Source organism: Zonotrichia albicollis, chromosome 1 (genome assembly GCF_047830755.1).
Source record: "Zonotrichia albicollis isolate bZonAlb1 chromosome 1, bZonAlb1.hap1, whole genome shotgun sequence".
Lineage (NCBI taxonomy): Eukaryota > Metazoa > Chordata > Aves > Passeriformes > Passerellidae > Zonotrichia > Zonotrichia albicollis.
Window position 1 is genome coordinate 146911571 of NC_133819.1, and position 12585 is coordinate 146924155.

Genomic DNA, 12585 nt, shown 5'->3' on the forward strand with positions numbered 1-12585 from the left:
CATGGGGAAAAGCATTTAAATTAATTACAAAATGCTGTTTTGTATTCCTTCATTTACATACCTCCAGAGCTAACCCCAGTAAGGATTCTACCTTTTAATTCTAGAAAGAATACCTGCAGTGTTTTCCAACAAATCAAGCTTGCCTTCCAGCCTGAAGTGCCTTACTTGCCTTCATAGGACCATACCCAGTTTGAATGGCCTCCTGTCCTGGACTGAGATTGGTTGGTTGGGCTTCTCCTCATTCTCCCCAGCCTTCTCCTCCAGTGTGCCTTTTTTATACTCCCTTTTTTTTTTTTTAATTTTTTTTTCCCAAGAAGGGTAGTCCTCTACATTTTTAAGCATTTTCCAGCCACCTGTGCCTCTGGCAATAGCTTTCCACAAAGGTACCATATTTCCCTGCTGTCTCTACAGAAGTCCCATCTGGCCTCTGCAACCTTTGCTCACCCATGTGGCAGCTGCCCAGCACACAATCCTGCATGAAAGGCTTCCTGGCTGCTTTCACTAGTCTGGGAATATCACAATCTCCTCAGTATTTGCACTTTCCAAATGAAGTGCTGACCCTTTGTGAGGCTCTGCTTCTGTAGGATCTCTGCCCCAAACACTCATGAACAGCAGAGAGGGAATCACCACAGGATCAATGTTTAACATTGGCAGCTGGTGATAAAGAACTAAGATTTTTTTCTATTTGGTCATATTATCACTAAAAATAAATGAAACCATGTTGCAGTCATTCAGTAAATGACAATTTCCTTGCTGGAGAGATCTGTGTGGGTCTGAGGCCCAGCACCTTGGCGGGACAGTGCACATCTCACCACTGTGTGGGGCTGGGTGGCACCTTTGCTTGGGGTGGGCTTGCCAAACCCTACAGGGCTATTCCCTGTGCCAATGGCAGGGCCAAAGGGTGGGACTGACCCGCAGCTCAGCAGCCCCATCCTCCCTGCCCATTGTGCTGCTGAGCCTCGTGGGGACTTGTGCATACACACACAGGTACAAATATACACAGAGCCAGGGCATGAAAAGCCCAGGCTGGTGGTGTGTCCTGCTCTTTTCCAAGTGCCCTGGCTCGTGTAGGCTTTGCCTGGAGCTGCCCCAGCCCTTCTGCAGTGCTGCTGCCCAGCAAAGAGCCCTGCCCTCCCCCAGCCCCCTCCACGCACTGACCTTGGCCTGAATCCCATAATCCACTCCAGCCACAGCAATTGCAGAGAGTGGCAGGTCACCCAGGGATAGTTCCTGCAGCTCTACTGCAGGTCACAGCCCACTATGGTGCAGCTGCTTGTGAAGGAAAACTGCCTGCCATCCCCTTTGCCAGCCCTTGGGCTCTTTCCCATGCCCAGGGGTGTCTGCATGCAGTGTTTGATGCACATCCCAAAGCATGTAGGGGTCCATGGGATGTGGGGCTGCCTCTTTAATAACATCTAAACAATGACTCTCCTCCAGCCCATAGGAGTGCTGGGTAAGCAAATGATCCCCACACCGAGCTGCAGAGAACAGACATTGAACTGTCTGGCAGTTGCAATCAGAAGCCTTTTTTTTTCCTTTTTCTTCCCCCCTAACACTGGTCAGCAGCTGTGTTGTTTATAAAATGAATGGAGCCCTTAATGAAGCAATAGATAGAAACAGTGAGAGGCTGTGTCTGTCTGTTACAAAGGGCTGAGGGGGAAGGGTTGAGCTCTTAAAATACCCTGACATCCTTTCTGTCACTTATTTAAACAGGCATAGCAGTGAGCAGCTACCATCATAAAGTCTATATTTGGCTCCGTTGACATGCTAAATCCACACATCAAACCAGCTGTTCATATAGACAGGGAGAGGTTTCTGTGCCTGTGAATGTAAAACAGTGCAAAACAGTGTAAAGAAAAAAAAGGAGCAGACAGCATGTGGGCAGGGGGAGGGCCAAGCTGCAAGCAACACTGCTCAGTGTGTTGCATTGGTGGATGCAATAGACCCCATTACAGGCACATGGAGGATTGCAGCAGATACTCTGCCCAAGATGCAAAAGCAGACAGGGAGAGGATTCCAGGCCTCGGCAGGAAAAATAAGCAGCTTTGCTATAAACAGTTTCCACTCCAGCTCAGCCCATCACTCACAACACATGACATTAATCATAAATCTCGGAAACACATCTAGGTTAAAGTTTCCAGCTGTTCAGTCAATAGAGACTTTTAAAGAGGAAAGCAGCAGCATCCTTCAGCACAAAAGTCCTGCTGCCAGCACATGGGATTGGCACATCCTCCTCCACTCCCCCTCTGCAAGGACAGGGAAGGGCAAGGATAGCATGAAGTTTAGCCAGATTTTTATACAGTAGATGTCCAGGCCCAGGCAGAAGTGGAAATAACTTGGATTTTAGCAATGACATCCTTTCTATTAGTGATTTTGAAGAGTACCACTACAGCAAAGATTTGGCATTGAGATACACTAATGCAATCAGGGAACCTCATGGTCCCTGGGAGCCCATCCTCTTTTGTTTCTTTATGGCCCCAAAAGCACTGTGAGAAGTAAACTGGGTATTTTCGGGAAATCTCCTGTTACCCAGTCAGAATTTCTTCTATGCCACAGTAGCTCCCTGGTGGCCATTCACACTTGGAGAAAAGTGAGACCCCAGCTCCATTTTCCAGGTTAATGACTCTACAATATCCAGGCTATTTTTGTCTCCAACAATAATGCAGGAGTCAGCTTCTGCAGGTCTAGGAAGGGTTTTTATAAAAATTTCTGATGAATCTTCAAGCCACTTGCATCTCTTCAGTTACAACACAAGCTAAAGATGCCAGGAGAGCAGTACTGCAGAGAAAAGAGTCGTAACTCCTTGAAAAAGGTGAGACACCACTCCCCTGTGCTGCCCTCCAGCTTTTATGCACAGGAACACAGTGTTCTCTGCCAAATGAACACTCTGATGGCAAAGCTGACATTTGTAGTGATCCTAGCAACTCCTTGCAGCTCAGAAGTGCTTGCAGATCCCTTTGTGCTGCAATAAGGCTTGGATGTATTCCTCCCCATTAAACCAAAATAAACTGCCTGGGCTTGACAGGCACACCATGGTGTCCTTGTGGAAGGAATGATTAGCCATTCCCAGAAAAGCTCAGTAAAGAACCCAACTTTGCCCCTCTTTTGTAAGATGCTGCTGTTTTCACTGGCACTGGCTGTCAAGCCCTTTGCTGGTATCAGTCCAGTCCTGACTGCTGAATCATCACATCCAGTAGAGCCTTGGCTCAGACATGACAAATATTTGCTTTTGCATCTTCCTATCACAGGATTTTTTTGAGCTACAGGAGGAATGAGCAGCCCAAAATAGTTCCTGCAAAGTCATCAAAGCACCTGTCCCTGAAAACTCCAGTATCTTAAGTAAGTCACTGGGTTAATCTTTACTTTCCTGAAGTTACATTCTTGTAAGAGCTCCAAAAAGAACCACCTTCAGAAAATCCAAATGGCATCTGCAATTTCAGTCAGGAGGCCTGAATAACTCCAGATATGAATGGGGAATTCATCACATCAATGGATTTAGAGATCAGAAAGGATGCAATGAGGGTGGCACCACCTCCAGTGAGGAAGTCAGACCCCAGGTCTGTGCACTAGATACTACTTTAGCCAGGGAGAGAGAAAAAAGTTCAAACAGAAAATATTACTCTATATCATGGCTCATTATTTTGCTGTATTTCTATATCCTTTAGTACTAAAATAGTCAGCAACAAAGTTGAAGAAGTGTGCGCTGTTTTCTTAGAATAGTAGGCTGGAGGAGGGAAAACTCCAAGTACAAAAGCAGGGAATGACAGATCTGAGTAAAATCAGAAAGACTTCATTGATACAAAGGGATGACAAGAATATATTTGGACTGAAAAAGATTATTGTGCTCCTGGTAAAATATGAAGACACCAGACATTGCAAAGTTACAAATTTATTTGTTTTGAAATAAATACAAATACTTCATTAAGAAACTTTTCTTGATAGACTTTACACAATAGCTTTATTCTTTCTGGAAATTGTCTGTTCTTCCCACAAAATGTTATGGATATTCTACACAAGAGCTGAAGTTAGTCAATATATAGTAACCTAGATGGCGTTCTTCTGAACAAGCAATCCCAAAGTATTAACATTTGCTATTTAACTGCTCAGCATTTGAGCTTTTTGTCTGTGTGAGGACTGCAATTCAGCAGGTATGCACTGGAGCTGTGGAAATCCTGTCCCACTAGCTATGGAAGGACAAACTTAAGAACACCCAACTGTGACATTCTGAGTGGCAGAAAGGTATCAAGCCACTAGCTTCAAAGAAAGCAACTCAAGGAGGCTATGCAAAGATGCAGAACCAGCAGATCATGACATTTACAAAGTCATTAGACACTGCATTCCAGACACGCAGCGTTGCTGCTCCACCACTTCATGGAATACACTTTTCAGCACCAGTGAAATCTCATCAGTTTCAAATCTAGTAATTAGTGGCAGTTGAATGTACAGTATCTAATTACATGCCCATCCCACAGTTATTCATCTCTCCTGACAAAGAACAGCTGGATCTGTCTTTGCTTACAGAATTCCAAATTTATGACAATTGTGCTGGACACAAAAAAACTTGAGCTGCAAAGATAAGAAGCTTTCTGAAGGAAATATCAAGCTGTTTCTGCTTAGCTGGCATGTACAGCTACCCTACTTGTTACAACTACACCAACTTCTGCAGTTTGGTAAACCCTTTGGCCCAAGTTCCCAAACAGGAAATCCTACCTTGCTTACCAAATTTAAATCCTGTCCTCATTTGGCTTAGCAGGTTTTAGGGTCTAGGAGAGGGGAATGAAGGAAGACTGGAACTAAATCTCAAAAAAGTGAAATGAAAAACCTTAAAGATTTAGTTCATCTCAAAGTCACATTAAGATTGCCTATTTTAGTAGTATATTATTGTACATAGGAAAACAGGCTTGAATACTAATGAATTAGAAGGCCTATAAATGCACGATACGTTAACTTCTCTATCATTTGAAGTCAAGCTATATACAATGAATTCAACTCCAGCTTCAACATGAGGCCATAACACATTTGTTTCATTTCCTTTGCTTAAAGTCATCCTTAACAGTTATTTTTTTCTCCCCCACTTTGAAACTCATCTCAAATTGTGCCAGTTTACTTCAAGAGAAGAAGAGATAAAATAAAGGGGCTTGTAACAGCTTTGATTTTAAAGGAGGGTATTGAGCAATTCTGGTTTGACTCTGAAGTGTTTACAACCACATCAGCTTTTGGCAAGTATCCTTTAGAATTTGGCATCCACTGAAGGAGGGCACAATAGCAGCAGCTGTCTGAGACACAAGAATAATGATAGAGCAAATGAGATGCTTCTTTTCTTTGGTCCCTCTCAGACCCTGGTGAACAGAGTTCATTCTACAGAACAGCTAGAGATTAATACCAGTTATGCTTTTGTGATACACAGGGGGCATCCATCACTTTTTCACACTGTGACCAGTTTTGAACCTCCCAGAGCCATCTAACAGGACACTTCCATGGACTTGGGGCTCGATTGTTCCGCATTGCTCGCCGAGTTGGGCGTCAGCTCGATCCGCGTGTCCGTGTGGGAGCGGTTCCTGGAGCCGTCCCCGGTGTGGGAGCGGCTCCGCGTTCCCTCCCCGGTGTGGGAGCGGCTCCTGGTGCCTTCCCCGGTGTGGGAGCGGCTCCTCTGTCCGTCCAAGGAGGTGACGCTGGAGCCAGAGGCCGTGCGGGACCGCATCAGCCTGGTCATGCTGGCAGAGGGCACTGCAAGGAGAGCCTTCCATTAATGCCCTTCATTAACGCCCCTCATTAATGCCTTGCTGCATAGACATGGAAAAATGCCCTTGCCTGGCACAGACATATTTGCTGAAAAATCCTTTCCCTAGGATCTTTTCTCCTGAGAAGCTGAGAGGCCTCAGAAACGAAATGTCAACAATGATTATCTGCTACTGTGGAATGCAACAGGTGGATCTGTGATTGGCCCATGTTGTTGTTTTTAATTAATGGCCAATCACAGTCCAGCTGTCTCAGACTCTCTGGTCAGTCACAAGATTTTATTATCTTTCCTTTCTAGCCTTCTGATGATATAATTTCTTGTATTCTTTTAGTATAGTTTTAATAGATATTTTTCTTTTAATATAATATAGATCATAAAATAATAAATCAGCTTTCTGAAACATGGAGTCAAGATTCTCATCCCTCCCCTCATCCTGGGACCCCTGTGAACACCACCACACTTGCCTTCCCCTCAGCCTTAACCATCCTTGGAGGAGCCTTCATGGTGGAATAGATACTTTCAGGGTACCCTCACATGCTCCCCTGCTCCAGGCATGTGGTTAAGGAGACTGAATCACTACAGTGGAATTAGTGGCCAGGGCTGAGGGATTCAAGAAACTTTAGGGCACATTGCTGTGCCTGCAAGAATCCAGAGGGAAACGGAAGAGACTCATCAGCCCTCCCATTACTTTCCAATATTCAGCCTCTGCTGGCTGCCCAGGCTCACAGTGCATCCTCACAGCAGCTGTCTGAGGCAAATATGTGGAAAAAAACACAGCTACAACTCAAAGAAGTTTAAATGACGCTTTAAACCTCATTTAAAACCAATGAGGTTTTAAATGCTGTGTACAGTAGATGAACCTCATCCTTTGATGCCACGAGGAGACACTGTTACAAATAGCCAATCTTAACAACATTGAGATGAAGTAAAAGAGGTATTTATGGGTATAAGCTGTTTACAAAGCTCTCTACTATTTAATAACATCTACTCTACTATTTAAAAACATTGGTTTTCAGACTGGTTTTTGCCCAGATACAGCATGTGTTTTTTCCCCTTGAAAATGCATTTCCAAAAGGGAAAGAGTGACACATCTGGGATCAGAGACTTCTGGGTGCTTAAATGCCCAATTAACTTCAGTAGCAAGATCAGCCATTCAATAAAACCAATACTTACTGTATCCCATTCCCTGAACAAAGTATTTGAATGCTTCAGCAAGCTTGGCAGGCTGCAAAAGAGAGGCAGAGTTATCGTAGGCAGTGCTCAGTAGGTTATATTACGATGTTACATATTCCACAGATGCTCTGTTTTAACAGGGACATATTAAATATTATCTGGGTTCTTCTGACTGCATGAAAACTTCATTTATAAGAAAATTCCATCATTCCCCTCCCTAGTCATCCCCCCATTATTTTACAAAATGGATACATGCATTGGAGATCCAGGGAACACAAATGGTCTAAACCTGGCTCAAAACTTGACTTGTGCAGTTACTGAGGCAGGTGAACCAAAGTAAAACAACTGTCCTCACAAAATGTACAGGGTAGTTCATCCAGGACTGGTAATTGAGTAATTCCTATCAGCAGAGAACAAATTCAGCTATTCAGAGCTGATAGTTATGCGTACAGGGCTAGAAAGCGCACCAGGCATACACCAGCACAACTGCCCACAACCAAAATTCTTGCAATGAGGCACTCCCTGTTCTTCTCTGCTAACAGTGGCCACATCAGCTTTACAGTCTCAGTTATTTCACATGAAACTATTTTTTGCATAATTCTCTGAAACACTGCAAAGAATGGACTCCCTATAACAGAAGCAATGCACATACTACCATGTGGCTTTTAAAAAACCTTTTCCCAGTTCCTACTGTTGGAGCACACACTGCCTGTATAGGGATTCAGCTGCAGGCAATTACAAATTTAGCTTTTCCTGAAGTTCACAAACACCGCTTTATATTTCTTAGAAATCTGTTAAAATGTTAGATCACATTCCAAAGCTGATTTACAAATCAGCTCTTTAAGTGAAGCAACACAAGGGCATAGGTAAATTTTAACTTTGCCAGCCTGGTTTTATTAGCAGCTTGGAACTTATGCCTAAATGTGTTCTAGAAACTCCAGTTCATCAGTCAAGCTGAGCCAGGGTCTGCAATACCCTAGCATTGTTATTTCCTGTCTTCCACTTTCCTGATATATTCTATAAATAGACCGAGTAAGGATGTTGTTAAAATGCCAGTGGTTAAGGCCTTAATCCACATTACCTTAGTAAACAGGCATAAAGTAATACCTCTGCATTCCCACCTCAGTTCTTTACTTGGTTAAGACCATCAGTGAAAATAATATCCCCTCCCAATGTTAATTTTGTGCTTCATTGCTCTTTAAAGAAAAAAGCAAGCTCAGATGACCAACTGACATCATTATTCATGAAATCATAACCATCCTTTTGGCTGACATTTGGGAACAGCAAGTACCCTACAGGAAAACACCCATTTGTTGCAGAACATGATTAGTAGGATTTCCGACAGCAAATCCTACCTGGGAAACTTGGGGGAGCCCACCACAGTCAGCCATCTGAAATGGGATGAGAACAGCCAGTTAGAGTAATGCCAGAGGAACTCAGTTGTGCTCAGGATATATTGAAATGACCTTTTCAGCTATCTGGCAGAAAAACACTTCCTTTTGTTGTGTGAGTAACATACATGTGGATGAATGCATCAAAGCAAGCTGTTAAATGTTTATAAAGTTACCACTGCACCCCAGAAAACTACAAAGGCTCTTGATGCTCAGGGAAAGCATCAGCTGGAGCTACAAATGCTTTTTGCTGGGCAGCAATTACCAGTTTCTTAGAAACCAGACTATTAGTCCCGCTTGCAAGTTCAGCTCTGAATTCCAATAACATTACTGTGTATTGACCTGGATGACAAAGAGGGTAGGGAAAACAAACACCTAAAGCTCAGAGGTGAGAGAAAAAAGGGGAAAAATTATTTGCTGAGATTGCTGATGGCAAGCATCAGCCTGACTTGCCAAGGGAAGCAGGGAAAGCCAAATGAGAAAAGCTATCTTGAGTGCATGAAATATTTTTGGAGCATTTCATTTTTCCTGCCACTCCACCCCTCAAAGTCAACCCAGCAAAAACAGTCCTGTTCCAAGGAACACTACAAGCTGAAAACAGTAGAGTTGTAAATTACAGGAAACCCCAAATCCTATCTAGGATTAGTTAGCAGAAAAACAGGCCTGCAGCAGGATCTGGCATCAGGCATATCCCTGGACTAAGAAAAGGTTGGCCACTGATACAAAGACTGAGACCGTGTCAGATTTTAGGGTGATTGCCACACCCACATTATAGGGCAGCAGAACTCTTCAATGTTAGGAGGAAAAAAAAATTAAGTATTTTTTATTTATTCTAATTTTTACTGACTAGCTCACTAAAGAGAGATGCAGTAGAAGCTGTTGGCAAAGCATGACCAAACTTGTTTCACTGTTTGCATGCTATTACTTCATCATTACTTCATTACAAGCTGAAGATTGCACTCATACTCTGAATGCCAAATATCAGCCAAAGCCTTTGCATGATGTTCTGCTGTTTTTAAGTGCATTTTTTCAATTTTTCTGGAAATTAGCAGTAAGATGTCCTAGACAGTACGCTCATAAAAGGCAGGTTGACCAAACTGTGGCTGATAGATTAGTTGTTGATTCACCTGACACTGCTGTTGAGAGGCAAGCACAGGAACAGAATGAACTGGTTTGCACTCCTACTCTGCTCACAGCTTTTCAAACCTTTCAAAATATCTCAAGATCATCTTTGCCAGCTTTAGTCAAATTCGTTATGGGTATGTGAAATACTGAACATTTCAACTCTCATCTCTACTATGCTAAAGTGGAGGAGCTGAGAAATTCCTTGCTGTAATTCTGACACGAAGCCCCTAGTCTTGTTTATCCCACTAAAATACTCTCACCCTGAAGGAACTGTGTTTTTAAATCAGAACTGGCTTCTCACTGTATTATCAGTATTGCAACACATCACTCTAGTTCTGCTTTTTTTAGCTAATCCAACTGGTTTTATGTGAGAGGAATGTTTATTTTGAAAAACACAGTTTTTGTTATTACCTTCAGAAGCGTGGTCCTTGTTGGGTCCAGCTTTGAGTTGCATTCAACCTATAGAAAAGAAAAGCAGCATAAGGCATTGCACACAAGATTTTAGGTATGAACTCATATGAAAACAGATCCAACACCTTGTTTTCTGGCTTAATTCAGACTAAACGGTGTGTCTTATGATTCTGTGTGTGTGTATACATATACACATCTTTAAACCCAAGTAAGTCGGCTCACATTTTTAACTGCATTTTCTCCACATTACAAACCCATACTTGGGAACTGGAGACTTTCTTTTCCCATCTGTTTCTGGGACTTCAATGGAAACAAGTGTTGTTTATCTTGTGATTTGGGGTCATCTGGTAGCGTCCCAAGTGGTGAGTAGCCATGTGGCCATGGGCCAGCAGACTGGGCATGCCCATTGAGGCACAACATTTGAAGTCATCCAGTCATCTGGGGAGAGTTATAATGGTCAAAAAGAAGCTCTTCACTTGCAGAGTGACCCAGGGCACAGCTCCAGCACCACACAGCAAGTTAAAATACCAGCAGCAGATTCCTCTCCAAAGGAAAATATTTGCGGTTCACTGCAACTGCTGTGGTGATTGTTCCTAACATGGTAGCTATTAAATAATAGTGCACAGGCAGAAGGGACAAAGAGCATGGAATTAATGGCAGCTCTCCTGTGGTCTGGAAGAGGAGAGCCACTGGGCTGGACTGAAAGCCAGCAGGGCTGCATGGTGGCAGGGGCTCTGCTGGCCTCCTGCAGCCCCTTGGCTCGCCCACCCATCCCCAGCAGGGTGACAAAGAGGGCTAGAGGTACCCACCACAGCATCCACTGCTGGGGAGCTGTCACCGACCACCAGGAGGACAGGACACCTGCAAAGAAGCACACATGAGAGGTGTTATCTCTGCCACCCAGCCCAGACTTGCCCTGAGCTGCATTTTGTGTCTTTGGAAAGGTGGGACAGTGAAGAGTGTGGAAATGATTTGATTTGTATTCCAGGCACCTTAAAGATACATCAAATCCTGCATTGGCTGCAGATCTAGTGACATGCTCTGATTCCCTGCCTGAGAACCTGTTCTCTTCCCCAGCTGGCAGCAAACCAGCCCTTGCCAGTGCTCTTATTCCTTCTTTGCTTTATAAGAAATTGAATGTGTGTATCAGCAAAGCCTCCTGCCTACCACCCCCCAGACCCCTGAGCTCCAACTTTTGGTTCTGTCCATCCAATTCCAAACAGATTGTCAGAGGAACAGAGTGCCCTGTGTATAACCATCAGCAGCTGAGCTAGGAAGGACTTCACAACTTATATTGCACAAGTTGGAGCATAAGCAAAAGCCAAATGATCTATCAGTCATTCTCACTCCTGCTTTGTCTTCCTGGGAGTTTTTGTTGTTTGGTTGGTTTTCTAAATGGTTTTAAGCTGGGCTTTCTTTATTCTTGGTTGTATAAGCACAGCTCAAGTGCCTTCAGAGGTATAGTTCCATTAACTATAACACATTTCTGCATGAATCTAAACACACTAACTTTTCAAGTACTTTATAAGCCCAAATTTTTACATGCACAGTGACAGGAACTACTTAACTTTCAATTTCAATATGTTTGCCAGGTCTGAAGAGAGGAGTTCTCCCTAATGGCAGTCCCTAACCTGCAGTAAGCTCTGAAATAAAATACTTACTGAAGGGTGACAACATTCACTCCAGGAACAGGGCGCTCAATCTCTAGGTCTCGTCGACTAAAAAAAAAAATAGAGAGGACAAAGACTTTTAATACTCTGGAATTTTATATTCTTCTAGTTTAGGGAAAGCACAGACACATGTTAATTTAATTGACTTAATTTAATCACAATTTAATGCATTGTGGCCTCCATAACTGATGTAGAACCACACTTAGAATGAAGGATCAATGTTGTAGTTCAGTCCCAGTGTACAACCTTTCACCCCACAAATGCACAAGGTCCTTTTCCAATAAGCAAGCCACCTGATGAGATCCCTAAAGGCACTAATAAGCAGAACTTCATATTGGGGGAACATATGTAATCCCATCACACAAGAAATACTGTCTTAAAGAGCTGGCCAGACTCTTAAAAGTTTCCAGTTAGAAATCAGGTAAATGTATTTACCTGTTGTAAGAGTTGACAAAGAGATGAAGGTTGGTTTGATTCATATCATTAATGATATGCTGACGGTAAGTATGGATCAGGTCATGGTTGCTGTGAATCTCTTCCTAAAGTGGAGACAGAATTGTTCAGAACAGGGGCTGTTTTCTGAAAGGATCTGAAGACATGGCACAGTAGTTGTTGTGTATCAGACTCATAGATATGAGATGCACAACAGGAGTGCACCTTGAGGGAAGGGGCAGCTTTCAGCACCCAGTGAAATCATCCAGAATTAATACTGGCTTCTGATTGCAGCACCACAATTTTCATTTGAAAACTCAAATATGTCGTAATGTTTAAATCTCACAATTGCAAAACATGTTGTAGTGCAGATGGTTACAGTCAGACAAGTGTGAGGTTTTAAAACAAACAGAAGAAGATTCAGGGTAAGAAGCCTAATAAATGTTTCCAGGGTAAAGCAGATGTTGAAAGCTTACAAAAACATGTAATGTGGAACTCAATTTCACAATAGTAAATAACTAAGCTTTGAGGACTTCAATCAAACAGTTGGGTTCTAAAGTCTTTATAGATTAGTTCCTTGTTCTGCTGGAATGGAGTTTTCCATTGCATTCACTAACAATTTCAAGCACAGCAAAGTAGCCTC

At 43.0% G+C, this 12585-nt stretch overlaps 1 protein-coding gene across 3 annotated transcripts in view; it reads right to left on the minus strand.

Moving 5' to 3' along the window:
* Positions 1 to 3871: 3871 nt before the first annotated feature.
* Positions 3872 to 12585, minus strand: part of NDRG1 (N-myc downstream regulated 1) — a 40256-nt gene continuing 31542 nt past the window's right edge. For all 3 annotated transcript variants that reach the window (XM_074557344.1, XM_074557351.1, XM_074557338.1), the window contains 7 exons: positions 11946 to 12049; positions 11502 to 11558; positions 10650 to 10701; positions 9841 to 9888; positions 8269 to 8304; positions 6914 to 6965; positions 3872 to 5727 (listed from right to left, as the gene is read on the minus strand). In XM_074557344.1, coding sequence (XP_074413445.1) covers positions 5462 to 5727; positions 6914 to 6965; positions 8269 to 8304; positions 9841 to 9888; positions 10650 to 10701; positions 11502 to 11558; positions 11946 to 12049 — 615 coding nt within the window. In that variant the 3' untranslated portion in view covers positions 3872 to 5461. The remainder of the gene's footprint in view (positions 5728 to 6913; positions 6966 to 8268; positions 8305 to 9840; positions 9889 to 10649; positions 10702 to 11501; positions 11559 to 11945; positions 12050 to 12585) is intronic.